Source organism: Oryx dammah, unplaced genomic scaffold (genome assembly GCF_014754425.2).
Source record: "Oryx dammah isolate SB20612 unplaced genomic scaffold, SCBI_Odam_1.1 HiC_scaffold_6, whole genome shotgun sequence".
NCBI classification, from domain to species: domain Eukaryota; kingdom Metazoa; phylum Chordata; class Mammalia; order Artiodactyla; family Bovidae; genus Oryx; species Oryx dammah.
In genome coordinates this window covers 24558882-24572490 of record NW_024070190.1, presented here as the reverse complement: position 1 = coordinate 24572490, position 13609 = coordinate 24558882, and the positions used below count along the sequence as shown (strand labels likewise).

General features: G+C 49.8%; 1 protein-coding gene across 1 annotated transcript; it reads right to left on the bottom strand.

Moving 5' to 3' along the window:
- Positions 1 to 1092: 1092 nt before the first annotated feature.
- On the bottom strand, positions 1093 to 12012 carry LOC120865352 (collectin-46-like). Its single transcript, XM_040242581.1, has 9 exons — positions 11925 to 12012; positions 11100 to 11171; positions 10478 to 10679; positions 6023 to 6139; positions 5632 to 5739; positions 5216 to 5323; positions 4737 to 4853; positions 4040 to 4123; positions 1093 to 1652 (listed from the first exon to the last, which is right to left on the bottom strand). The coding sequence occupies exons 3-9, from the start codon at positions 10674 to 10676 to the stop codon at positions 1270 to 1272; spliced, it is 1116 nt and encodes a 371-aa protein (XP_040098515.1). The 5' UTR covers positions 10677 to 10679; positions 11100 to 11171; positions 11925 to 12012; the 3' UTR covers positions 1093 to 1269.
- Positions 12013 to 13609: the final 1597 nt, after the last annotated feature.

Sequence of the window (13609 nt, the reverse complement as noted above, 5' to 3'; positions counted from 1 at the left end):
AACGTGCATGTGAAACTGTTTTCTAAGATAGATGCCACCACAGAGACCTATGGGTGTGTGTCCACTTATTATGGGGTGGGGCCTCTCCCTTTTCGACCCCCAAGAACACTTCCTGCGCACATGTAGACAGGGAAGTCTTTGTTGAACTCAGCAGTGGGCTCCTTATCTCTTTGCTTGTGCAGCTTTTGCCACTAGCTTTGTCCTTGGAGTGTCTGGGTGTGAACAAAGCTTGATTTTACTCAACTTGACAAACACCAGGGGTCCAACCAGGGGCACCCTGTCTCCTACCTTACTACCCATGCAAGTTCCCTTCCTCTCGGTGTCTTGGATTGCATGTCTGTAAAATGAGAAGGGGTTGCCTAGACTATCTCTGAGGCAGAGAGGAGACAAACATCCCTTGAACTTCAAGGCAGGAAGAGGTTGAGGGATGAATCTGAACATGGCTGGACACCCTCTCAGCCTGAAACTTTAGACGGGATTAGGACTGTGCAGATGGTACATTCTCTGATGAGGCATCTATAGTCACACTGTCATGGGGAGAAAGAAATCCTGGATGGTCAAGGGTGAGGAGAGTCTCTGGGTATAAGCCCACTCAACCTGGCCCAGAGAAATTGGTGCTTCACAGTCAGCGAGAGGCAGCCACGATGACCTCCAAGCCTCAGGGCTACAGCTTGGCTTGATGAGAGGAGTCTGGGGTTTGGGGAGAGGTCTGAACAGGGCTCTACCTGAGGGAGGCATCAGTAGAAAGAATTTGAAACCATGGGAGAGAATGAGGCCAAGCCTAGAGTAAATGCAAGCAGAGAAGGGAGCCAGAGCTGAGGCGCCTGCTCCTCTCTGTGGATGTCCAGGAGAGGAGGAGAGACGAGTGAAAGAGGCTGAAGGATAAAAAGACTGAAGGCAGGAGAGCAAAGGGAAGGGGGTAGCAGTACCAGTGGGGTCAAATGCAGCCCATGTTTGGCATAGGTGGAGGGCTAGACACCTGTCTTGTTGAGAAGGAGACCTGTGATTTTGCACAGGGGCATCTCGGAGACCTCCTTTTAGCCCTTATCCAAGTCACAGTCTGCTCCCCTTTTTTGTGACAAATCTTCCAGATGTGAAGCCAGTTTCAAACTTTATTCTGAGGGAGGAGTTACATAGGAGGCCTGCCTTGTGGCCTCATCCCATGGCTCAGTGGGGAAGCTGTGAGCAGCAGAGGGTCATCTTTTTATTGGGATGTTGGCAGCTCACAGCTCTGGGCACTGCCCCCTTCCCTGGGGTGCGGGGAGGAGCTCAAAACTCGCAGATCACGAGGCGTTGCTCACTGCAGGGTATGTCATTCCACTGGCCCTCAGGAGAGATTTCCACACAGTTCTCTGGTTGTCCATCATCACTGTTGTTGGGCTCCCCACTGGCCCAGTTGGAATAGACCAGTATTTCCCCAGTGGGGTAGGTGAACCTCCCCTCTGTGGAGATGTCATTCATGCTCAGGTAAGCATTCTTTTTGTGGGCTCTGACCAGCTGTGTTACGGCCTCGTTCTCGGCTGTAGAGCGTGGGGAGGGCAGCTGTCCCTTAGCCTCACTGCAGAGCTGCTGGGCATCTGAATATGATTTGACCGCACCTGCCGTCTTGAAGATCTTCTCCCCGACAGCCTGGCCATCAGGGAAGAGCACCACTAGGGGAAGAGGAGAGTCAGGCTGGGGATGTGTCAACACCTAGACCTGTGCTTCAGCTGGAGTCCCCAGCTCCCATGGGGGCACCAGGGCACCAGATAGAACAAAAGCAAGGCACTTAGCCCCCAAGCATCCATCATGCAAGAGGTGAGGACCCTGGAACTCAGGTGCTTACGCAGAAGACCAAAGTTGCCCAAAGGTCAAATGTAGATGATCAGACCTTGTTGGAGGTGACACTAAAGCTCCCACACGCACTTTCTGTTCTTCCCTGTGCTGTTCACGAGAATCCGGCATTTTAATTACTGTGTAAATAGGAAGGACTTTGGCAGAGAAATGACACTGTAGAGTCCAGGGCCGTTCCTAAGAGTGTGGAAAACACCAACCAGGTAGCTCACCCTCACCCTTGCATAATCACTGGGCATGTGGAATTGTCAGAGCATTCTGTGCTGTGTGAAGCGGTGAGGAGAAAGGGGAGGACAGGGGTGCATCTGAGAGCAGCCACGTGCTGGCCTCTGCACCAGGCCAGTCCAGTGTTGGCTTCCATATGCTCACAGGTGAACCTATGGCCAGTCAGCCTCCCTGGACCACTGAGCAGAGGATGACGGCATCTGAGAGCTCTGTGTGGGGCTGGGAGGGCAGGGTGGGATCAGCTTTGGAGAGAGCTGTGTCTGGCTTCAGAAAGTCATGTGTTCAACCCTACCCTGGCAATGACAGCCCAGGTGACAAGGGAAAGTCATTTTGCTTTTCAGAGTCTAATCTCATATTTCTAAGGAAAAGGTACACTGCAAAACAGTATCCCTTATGTGACGTGTTAAGTATCTCTTCTTATTTCATCCCATCCACACCGCTCTGACTCCAGGGTCTGCATGGAAATCTTCAGGGCTCCTAAGAAGGCTCACTGGACTGGTTCTGAACCCAGGCTGTACCCTGACCCACTACCCTTTTCCTCTGATTAGCTTCAACAAGCATTTGGAGACCAGATTTTCCACGTAGTCAGGATGGCACCCAGACAGCCCTGGACAAGGTCAGGGCAAGCTCGTGTGCCATGATTGGTTACGTCCCATGTATCTGGGTGTGTGTGTGTGCATGCATGAATACATGCATGTGTCCATCTGCAGGTACGTGGGCTGACGCAAGGTCCATCAGGATGGGTGTGCCTACGTCTGCATGTGTGTTCATGTATGTAGGTGGTGTGGACTGAGTGATGGTGTTTAGCTACGCGCATGTGGCCAGCGCACATCCCCAAGTTCACCTTTGTTTATAGTAGTCTGCATGAAGGGTTAGTTTTTAAGTTGTGCTCAACTCTTTTTAACCCCATGGACTGAAGCCCACCAGGGACTTCTGTCCATGAGATTTTCCAGGCTAGGATATTGGAGTGGTTTGCCGTTTCCATTCCAGGGGATCTTTCCGACCCAGAGATCAAACCCAGGTCTCCTGCAATGCAGGCAGATTCTTTACCAGCTGAGCTACCAGGGAAAGAAATAGTAAGTAGATATGTAAATATGATTGTGCAAGAAGGAAGACATAAACTGCTGAGAATTCTCATCCAACTACTTCAGTACTTAGTTGGCTTGAGTTCCTAGGAGCCAACCCTATGTCTCACCAGTCAGGCCCCTTATTGCTCTGCTCCTTCAGAAAACTACTTTTTTTGGATCAGTGAGGTTTGATAAGTGATGTGCATTCAAAACTGTCTCAGGGAGAGCAGAGAAGGAGGAGGGGCAGTTGATGGAGTGTCCCAAAGGCACAGGGCACTGAGGTGTGTGCTCCAAGAGGCCTGTGCCTGCTTAGGATCCAGGCTTAAGGAGGAATCTCTGCCTTAAACTCCACAAGAGGTGCAGGGGAATCCAGCACGGGCCAGAGACTGGAGGCAGCCTATTCCTTCCAGACCCAGGGACATCTTTAGGGCAAGACACTTGGTAGCCACACACCAAGGATAGGTCCCCAGCAGCCTTGAACCCCACAGGCAGCATCCCACCCCCACTCTCAGGATCATGTCTGGATTCTCTGCTGCTATGGACTGTGCAGCTTCTTCTCTGGGCATTTGCACACCAGGCCCCATAGAGGGAAGAAATGCATCATGGGTTGGGTGACCCCTTGTCTGTCATAGGAACCCACCCAGGGTAGGCTGTGGAGAAGGTCTGCTGAACTGGTGGCATGGACCACATCCTCCTCCTTGTCCCGTGCGTCTACTTGAGCTCCTGGAGCACGTGGGACACGGCTCTGTCCCAGCCCTGTCCTTAGCCCCGCTCCTGCCCCAGGTCTAGGTCCAGTCCCAGTCATGGTCCCAGAAGTCCAGTTTAGACCCAGCCAAGCAAACTACAAGCCAAGCCTAGACTAAGCCTGAGGCCCATGATCAGGGGCTGGCTCAGGGTCAGGTCTAGGAACTCACCGTTCTTATACTGAGAGAAGGCATTTTGGAAGCGTCGCAGATGTCCATTTAAGATTGTCACCTGCTGCCTGAGAGCATTGACCTCTGCAGGAGAGAGAGGCCAAGTGAAGACAGATCCAGAACAGCCTGGGGTCACTCAGAGCCCAGGCCTCAAGGGAAGAGTGTCCAGGTGGAGACGCAAGTTGAGGGTGGGGTAAGGAGGTGGAACAGAGTCCTCAGAAGCCCACCTCTGCTGACCTAGCTGGCCTCTCCATCCATGGGATTTCCTGTGGTTCTCTTCTGAACAGTATCCCCTGAACAGGTCCCTGTGCCTCACTGACCATGAACCAGATGTCATTTTAATTCCAAATTCTAGGAATCTGATAGCACTTCCTTTTGCATTGGAGGGGGTGATATGGTTGTAGGAGAGGAATACACATAGTTTGAGTATTTTCCATCCATTGAGTTATTTGATGTTTGAGGTTATCTGATGAATTGGAGAGGGAGGTTGGCTTGTCATGAAGATCAGATAGAAAATCTGCTCAGGTTGTCCTCAAGCGAGTCATAAGGCTAAGACCAGAGTCCACCTCACCATACACCCTGTCAACTTTTCCTGCTTGGACCCCCACCTGTAAATGGGTTACCTGAGAGGAGAGCTGAGCTGAATAAGGCCTCCTCCCTGCCCCACACCCCGATGGGGCCCCCAAGGTTTCCTTACCTGCAAGCCCACTATCACCCTTTTCTCCTCTTTCTCCAGGAGTACCTCTGTCCCCCTTCAGTCCTGGGGGGCCCCTGGCACCTGAAGGCCCCTGTGGACCTATGGCTCCAGCAGGCCCTGGATCAGAGAAGTAGAAATGGGTGAGTGCTGAACATATATTTCAGCATTTTCGTGCTCCCCGCCCCCCAACCTCCACACATGAACTGTCATATCCCCAGCCATACACCCTCCCACATACAAATGTCCCTTAGTGCCTGGATCCTCTCCTTGCATCCTCTCTGCACACTGACTGTCCCATAACCTAACAACCAGCCTTCCCTGAATACAGACAGTTCCTGCTGCTCACACCACCCTCTCCCTGGAGACAGACAGTTCCCAGAACCCAACACTGGCTCTCTCCCTGGAATGCCAGCTCTGGCCTGGTGGCTGGTGGTGGTGGGCACAGGGGAACATGAGCCCAGCCCCACGTCATTGCTCGCCTGCCACCCCCGCAGGTCCAGGGGCTGTGGGCTCCCCAGGGGCACCTCTCTCTCCTGTGAGGCCTGCGGGGCCTGGGGAGCCCTGCATGCCTGGGGCACCCACTCCTCCTGAGGAAGGAAGACATTGGAGGAACAAGGCTGAGAGTGTGCTCAGCAGGTACCATTTCCTCAGCAGTGCAGCTTGTCACCCAGAGCTCCAGGTGAGAGAGTGACCTGGGAGACTGCTCCTGCCCGCTTGGTCTCCTCTAGGAAATTCAGTCAGTGTGGGAATGTGGGGGGAGAGGCCCAGGCAGGCCTACCAGGCGCGGAGGTCCCAGGCTTTTCCAGACACTGTGCACATACCCTGGTCCCCACCAGGGCTGCCAACGTCACCCCTCCCTTCTCCCTCCCTCACCCGCCACATACCACCCTCCTACCTTCGGGCCCAGGTTCTCCTTTGGGGCCTGGTGTGCCTGAAGGTCCCATGCTCCCCTGCTTCCCTGAGGGGCCCTCTTTTCCAGCTGGACCAGGCTTACCTGGAGGCCCTGGGGGAAAAGGACCAGCCCAGTCAGTGACACTGAACCTCCTTGGAAGTGGGAGTGCATAAAAGATGGGGCTGTAATAGAAGTCAGACAGGCAGCCTCCTCCTAAAGATGTTGCCCTCACTCTCCGCCCTCCCCAGGAGCTCCAGCCTTCCCTGAAATAACCCCGTGCCCCCTTGAGAATGACCTTCTTCCTCCTCCTGGGGCAGAATCTGCACGCCTACTGCCCTGGCCTAGCGGCAGCACGCCATCTGCAGACGCCTGCATCCCATGCCCAGCTGCTCACCAGGTGGTCCAGCATCTCCCTTTGGTCCAGGCTGTCCAGCAGAGCCATTGTCTCCTTTCGGCCCAACGGGGCCAGCTGGTCCTGGCGTTCCTGCTCGTCCTGCAGGTCCTGGGGAACCTGTGGCAGAAAAAAATGAACATACAGCTGACCCAGCCTAGGAGGAGCCAGCTGCCTCCAGAGTCAGGGCCCTGGCATTCCTTCAGACACTCCCCGTTCAGGTGAGTGGTCCAGTGGTGATGCAAGAAATGCGTGTTCACATCTCCATTTTACAGGAGATGGAACAGGCTTGCAGAATTGGAGGCAGATCCAGACCTAGATTTGCCTGATTTTGCATACAATGCACCTGCCCCTGCCCCAAGGCCATGGTATTTATGGCCGGTAAGTCTGTCAGCTTTTACCCTGGACCATGGACTCCCTGCTGTCCCCCATCCCCAAACCAAAGTTTCTGTCAGAAATGACACCTGACAGTAATCACCAGAGGAATAGAAAGCAAAAGCACAATGAGCTGTCACCTCACACCTCTCAGAATGGCTATTATCAGACAGCAAATAGGAAGTGCTGGAGAAGTAGAGAAAAGGAAACTTTGTGCAGTAGGGATGCAAACTGGAACAGCCACTATGGAGACAGTATGGAGGTTTCTCAGAAAGTTAAAACTAGAGCTACCGTATAATCCATCAATTCCACTTCTGAGCATTCAACCTAAGAAAATGGAAACACTAACCTGAAAAGATATATGCACCCCCAAGTTGCAGCGTCATTCATGGTAGCCCAGACATGGATGCAGCCTAGAGCCCAAGTATCTGTGGATGGATGAACGGGTGTAGAAAATGCAGGGTGCACATACAATGGAACATCATTCATGCATAAAAGGGAATGAAATCCTGCTATTTGCAGCAACACTGGTGAACCCTGAAGGCACCGTGCTTAGTGGAATAAGTCACAGAGAAGGCGGCACTATACGATCTCACTCATATGTGAAATCTAAGAAAACAAATGAACAATAATGACATACAGATACAGAGAACAGATTTGTGGTTGCTAGAGGTGGGGTTGAGAAGTGGGCAGAATGGATAGAAATCTTCAAAAGGTACAAGTGTCCAGTTAAAAAAAAGTTGAATCCCAGGAATACAATGTACAGCAAAGTTACTATAGTTAGTAATCCTGGGTTGCATGCTTGAACATTGCTGAGCAAGCAGATCTTAAAAGTTCTCATCACACACAAATCGTAACTATGTGTGTTGATGACTTATTGTGACAATCATTTCACAATATATGCAAATGTGAATTATTATGATGTACATATGATTCTAATATATTATAGATCAATTCTATTTTAATATAAAGAAGAGAAAAAAACATGCTTTTAGAATTATGGAAGATAGATGATATTATTGTGCATTATTAAGTGATAAAAGTAAGTTATAAACACTTTAATATGATTCGGTTTCTTCAACATGTCCACACATGTGTCAGGCATGTGCACATGTAACACACATGGGAAGAGCCACAAGAAGAGCACACACAAGTGTTAACAGTTGTTCTTTCTAAGGGGCACAATTCAGGCAATTTAAATTTTCTTCTTTTTGTATTTAGTGACCACATACTAATTTGTTTGGAAAAATGACCAAACGTTTTAAAAAATCACATTACCTTAAGAAGCCTGCCTAAGTCTGAAATTATAAGAGATTTGCATTCAAAGACTAAAGGGAGAAATGCCTATTGATTCAAGAATTATACACTCAATTCTGTGAATTTGGTTATTATTTTTTCATTGAGATGAAATTCACATAATATAAAAATAACTTTTTTTTTTTTTTTTTTTACTGTGATGTGTAGCTTTCAGGATCTAAGTTCCCCAATCAGGGACTGAACCTGAGGTCTGGCAGTGAGAACACCGAATCCTAACCACTGGAACTCCAGGAATTACCTGTAATTAATCATTTAAAGTATACAATTCAGTGGCATTTAGGACATTGACATAATTGTACAACTACCACTACTGTTTAGTTCAAGACTATTTCATTAATCCCAAAGTAAAACTCATACCCATTTATCACTCCATCCTTGCTTCCTCCCAGGCCCTTGCTACCTCTAGGCAGCTGCCTGTCTCTGTTACCTATTCTGGATATTTTATATAAATACATACAATGTATGACCCTTTGTGTCTGCCTTTTTAAACTAGGAGTGACATTCTTGAGGCTCATCCAATTTGTAGCGCATCTCAGTACTTCATTCTGGTCTACAGCTGAGAAATGTTCTATAGTATGAATACAGTACATTTTCTTTATTCATTCACCGTGGATAAATGTCGATAGACACTTGAGTTGTTTCCTTCTTTTGACTGTTGTGAGTAAAGCATTCATGTGCAAAATGATAACAAAAGAAATCTGTCAGTTACTACTAACTTGTTCATTCACTTATTTGTTTATTTCCTCATTTCATCTCTCTGTGCACTGAGAATCTCTCTGTGGAACATGGCTTTCTGCCTAGCACTGAGCAGGAAGTAAATGTCAGCACCAGGTCCTAGTATGCAAGGAAGTTGTCACTGAATTTTAAACTGTGAGGTACAGGTAATGAGCGAAGAAAACAGCTTATGAGATGTCCCTCGTCCCATCCCAGCACCCCCAACCCTTGGACACACACGTACTCATAAGAAACAGGACTTCAATGCTGACGAGGATTCAGAGACCTGGAGAGGAGAGATGACATTTCAGATCTGGAAACTACTCCCCCAGGGTAAGAAGGGCCAGGCTTGCCTGGGCCAAGACTGTGCAGGTGGTGGGAGACTGGGGTATTTGATGGGTGGTGAGAGCCTCTGTGCTGGACATTGTGTCTTGCTCTTAGCTCCAATTCTCACTAGGCAATCAATGGGAGCCCAGAGGATGGACCCCACATGCCAGACCCTCTGTTGCACTGTACTCAGGCAGAGACACCTGGTCCCTGCCTGAGCCTCTCCTGGGCTCCTCCCTGGCTCGGGAGGGCAGCAGGTACCTTGGAAGCAAGTCACTCCTTAGAAGGGAGAATGAGAGGTGCCCATCCTTTGCGCAACCATGGAGGCCGTGAGAGCAGGGTGGTAGAAGAAGGGATACTTTTCAATTCAGGGCCTCTCAGGGAGCTACAGAAAGCTGGCACCTTGAATACCACCCCTTCTCTGAGATCACTTCTTGGTGGCCTTATCAAGCCCCAGCCCATTTATGTTGGAAGCTGCTTTCTTTCTAAAAGACAGACAGATACTTGTCTCTTACCCTACAAATCCTGGGGACGTTATGTATTCTTTTCAGCTTTAATGTTGTTCATTTCTTTCCTCTCCAATCAAAACACAAACTCCAGAAAGATAAAAGACCTCATTGATCCCCCATAGCCCTGGCCTAGGGCCATGGTGGTCCCCTCGTCCTTGTCACTGGTTCATCAAATTCTCACTTCTTCCAGTACAGGATTGTAAAGTAAAATAAAGTAAAAAATTAAAAAAAAATCTCACTTCTTTTCAGTAAAAACCAGATCTTCTCCTGTGGGGCAGCGTTTCCAGAAAATTCCCTTAATAATCAGTACATTTAGAAACCTCAGGAGAATTCAGCTGGTTGGGACAGCAGAAGGATAAAACTTTATCTGGAAGACCCACCAAAAAAATGAAGCCTTGGCTCAATTCTTTGTCACTGTGTGGTTGATATTATTCTCATCTACAGATGATTAAACTGAAACTTACAACAATGTCATCAGTTCAAAAATATTTAACATTCTGCAGAGGCAACATTTAATACGAATGAACAACAGTTAAGTTTTGGAGTGTATGTACTCACTCGCATCTGACTCTTTGTGGGTTGTAGCCTGACAGATTCCTCTGTCCATGACATTCTCCTGGCAATAACAGAGTGAGTTGCCATTTTCTATCCAGGCGATTGTCCCAACCGTGGGATCAAACCCACATCTCCTATGTCTCCTACATGAGTGTACTAAGTCACTTCAGTCATGTGCAACCCAGTGGCCCAAAGCCCGCCAGGTTCCTCTGTCTGTGGGATTCTCCAAGCAAGAATACAGGAGAGGGTTGCTATGCCCTCCTCCAGGGGACCTTTCTGACCCAGGGATTGAACCTGCATCTCTTACATCTCCTTCACTGGCAGTCAGGTTTTTTACCACTAGCACCAATGAGTTCTGCAGCAGGGGACTCCAAATACCAGTCATCCGCTCATTGTTTGTACATTCTTGGGGTGGTTAGGGTCAGAATATCCTAGGGGAGGAATCAGCACAGGTGCTTATGACTTCGGGGGACTTGGGCAAGCCAGTCTTTGCCAACCAGTAAAGCCATGTTTTAGGTAGACTGAAGATCTGGGGGAAACTTCCCCTCTTGGGAAGACCATCTTGAAGGTTTCCACAGCAGAGGATGCAGAGTTTTGGGGTTGGTTGCAATTCCAGTGCCCACCCCTTCCCACCAGGGCAAGCCCATGGTCCCAGCTCTACCTGGATCCCCCTTCTCTCCCCGGGGACCGTCTTTCCCATCTTGTCCATCACGACCAGGCAAGGCACCCTCCGGGGGGCTACACATAACCAGGGTACAGGCATTGGCCAGTATTTTCTGGGAATAGAATGTCATTTCTGCCTCCAGGGATCTCCAGGGCTGTGTGAGCAGGAGCAGCACGGAGAGAGGGAGGAGAAGCATGTCCTAGGCAGAGGAACAGAGAGAGGGTGTGCTCTTGGTCCAAAGACGAGGATTAGGGATGGCCCAGCTCCTGGAGGTCAGGAGAAGCCCTTCCCTCATCTCCTCTCCCATCCTCTGGGGCCGAGAGTAGCAGGGCTCTGAAAGCAGTTTAGGGAAAGTTAGGATAAGGTCTGGCCAGGGATGACATGAGTGGACCAGCCGGGCCTCCAACCTGGTCTGCCAGCACATGAATCTACTCTCAGACACTCTGTGTCATCCCTCTTTGGGCTTGTCATCCCTGCCAGGGGCAGTGTGACCACGGTGTAGAATTCCTCACTGAGGCCACTGTCACACCAGGAGGGACTCACTGAGGGCCCTCGGGTGGGACCCTTTCCTCTCTGGGCCTCTTTATCCCTTTTTATACCAGTAAGTTGGTAGCTTTACCTCTTACGATGCTGGCTTGTTTCCTCTCACTTGCTGCTCTGGACAGGCTAGGACTGGAGTCTGCAGTGCTATCTGAATAAAAAGCCAGAGTGATAATGCTTGGTAAGGTCTGTCCTGAGCACAGAATGGTGCATGACTGCTTATTTTCCAGGATTTGTCATTCCTGGGCTCCACCAGGAAAGTTCCTGGTACACCTAGACTCCTGCCCAGGCCTCCTGAGAGGACTTGGGACAGGGGCCTCTTGGTAGAGAGGACGTGTAAGACGGGTGCCATCAGGGGGAAGCTGGCTTCAGAGGAGGAAAGCCCATGTCCAATAGAGCTTCTGGTTACCATCAGAAGGGGACTCAGGAGCTAAGTGAGATCAGGGTGCAGGACGTGGGTCACTGCTAGCGTTGGGCTTCTTTCCTCTCTCAGAGAGAAAGTGTAATGTTTAGAGAATGTAAAATAATCATGGGAGTTGCAGAGACCTGGAGGAAAGCCCAAGGGACCTGTGCAAAGGACCAAGGGTTGCCAAGCAGGCTGAGGTAGTGGGAGGGAAGGGGCTTTCTGGCCAGAGAAGGGCTTCCTTCCAAGAGGACGATGAATTGCATTTTCCATGGGGACAATGGCATCAGAGATCCGGTTGGATGTCACATCCAACTCTCCCCTTCTCCCAGCCCAGGAAACACATCTCCCACCAAACAAAAGGAACACAGTGCTGAGCATCCATTATTACCTTGTGCCCCTCCTCCAACACTTACCCTCCTAGACTGAAACAGCTATATAGACCCTGCCTTCCTTAGCACCAGTAGGATAGAGCACCCATTCAGGCAAGAAGATACTCACTGGACACAGGAAAGCAAATTGAGAGGCTAGGACAGAAACAGTTGCTTCCTCTAGGGTTTCAGAACCTCCACGCAAATTGAAGTTCCTCAGCCACTATTGACTATTTATACCTGCACAGTAACCTGAGGTTCCAGCGTCGGTTTCCAGAGAAAAGAAGAACAAATTTTGGCTTGTTTACTCAGTCAATTTCACCCCCACCTGGGTTCTGGACACATGCTGCTGTTCATGGCACTAAACACACACTAGAGTTCAAAGAGCACCCTCAGCCCACGATCGCATCGGTTCCTCACTGCAGCCCTGAGAGTTTAGTGGCAGCGTCAGTGTCTGTGTTTCACGGGTGTCCAGGAATCCAAGGTCCAGAGAAGACCAGCAAGTTGCACAATAATCTAGAGCTCTTGCAAAAGCAGCCTGCCTCTGCAGAGTCCAAGAAACAGCACCCGCTGTGCCCGTTTCTCTTCCTTCTCACTCAACATTACTGCTTAGACACTAGGAAAGAGCTGGGAGCTGCCTGGCAGATCTGAGCAGCAGTGGGGCAGGTAGAGGGGCTGCTGAGGCAACAGCCTGTAGGGGGCAGTGTCTGGGGGAGCTGCCACCCAACAAGGGTCACTGTTTTACTTTCTGCTGTATCTAGGACAGCCCTCCACTTGCCTTTTATGGGATTGTTGTTCAGTGGTTAAGTTGTGTCAGACTCTTTGTGACCCCATGGACTTCAGCATGCCAGGCGTCCCTCAGTTCAGTTCAGTTGCTCAAGTCGTGTCCAACTCTTGGACCCCATGGACTGCAGCAAGCCAGGCTTCCTTGTCCATCACCAATTCCCGGAGCTTACTCAAATTCATTTCCATCGAGTCGGTGATGCATTCAACCATCTCATCCTCTGTCGTGCCATTTTCCTCCCACCTTCTATCTTTTCCAGCATCAGGGTCTTTTCAAATGAGTTAGTTCTTTGCATCAGGTGGCCAGAGTATTGGAGCCATCCTCCCTTAACTTGACTGCCCTAATCTCTCCACTGTTTTAGCCGGCGTTTCTCCATTATGTGGCCCTAGTGGCCAGTTTGGATCCCCAAGCTGCTGATACACTGTTGTAACCATCACAGGGAAACTCTCATTCCAAGTGACTGTGGGCTAGCTGTTAGCATCTCTGCTTGCTTGTAGTTCCCTGTGACTTATTTCTTCCACCAACCCTTCCCTTAGGTCTCCACATCAGCAACCCCAGGTCTCCAGCCTCCCTTTGGCCACCTCATTGGATGTGCTGACCTGCTCCTGGGCTTTGATGCTACTGTATGTTATGGAATCTATGATGTCAGCTTTCCTCAAAGGTAGGGAAAGGTCTTCTCTTTTCTATATTGCAATTTTTTGAAGCAAGATCCTGTAGCTCAGGACCTGGGCCCCTAAAGCTTGAGCTCTTCTCTATTCTATAAATAACACCCAGCCCCCTCTATTCTAGGATGTTCACATACCACCGAGAGATCTAATCAGCATGGAGGTTGAACTGAACCCTTGCTCTCCTCTGCCCACAAATCCTAATTGTCAAGTCTTATCCTGGTGACTAGACAAACTCTCGTTATATATGGTGGCTTTCATTTCAGGAGTCCTATACTTCATCTAGGGAGAAGGCAATGGCAACCCAGTCCAGTACTCTTGCCTGGAAAATCCCATGGATGGAGGAGCCTGGTGGGCTGCAGTCCG

Coding starts and splice junctions, on each gene's coding strand:
- LOC120865352 (XM_040242581.1), bottom strand. CDS start 10,676: ATGCTTCTCCTCCCTCTCTCCGTGCTGCTCCTGCTCACACAGCCCTGG. Junction 5,740..6,022: donor GGGAGATGCTGGACCACCTG/GTGAGCAGCTGG, acceptor CTTTTCCCCCAG/GGCCTCCAGGTAAGCCTGGT. Junction 4,124..4,736: donor GGGTGATAGTGGGCTTGCAG/GTAAGGAAACCT, acceptor TCTCTCCTGCAG/AGGTCAATGCTCTCAGGCAG.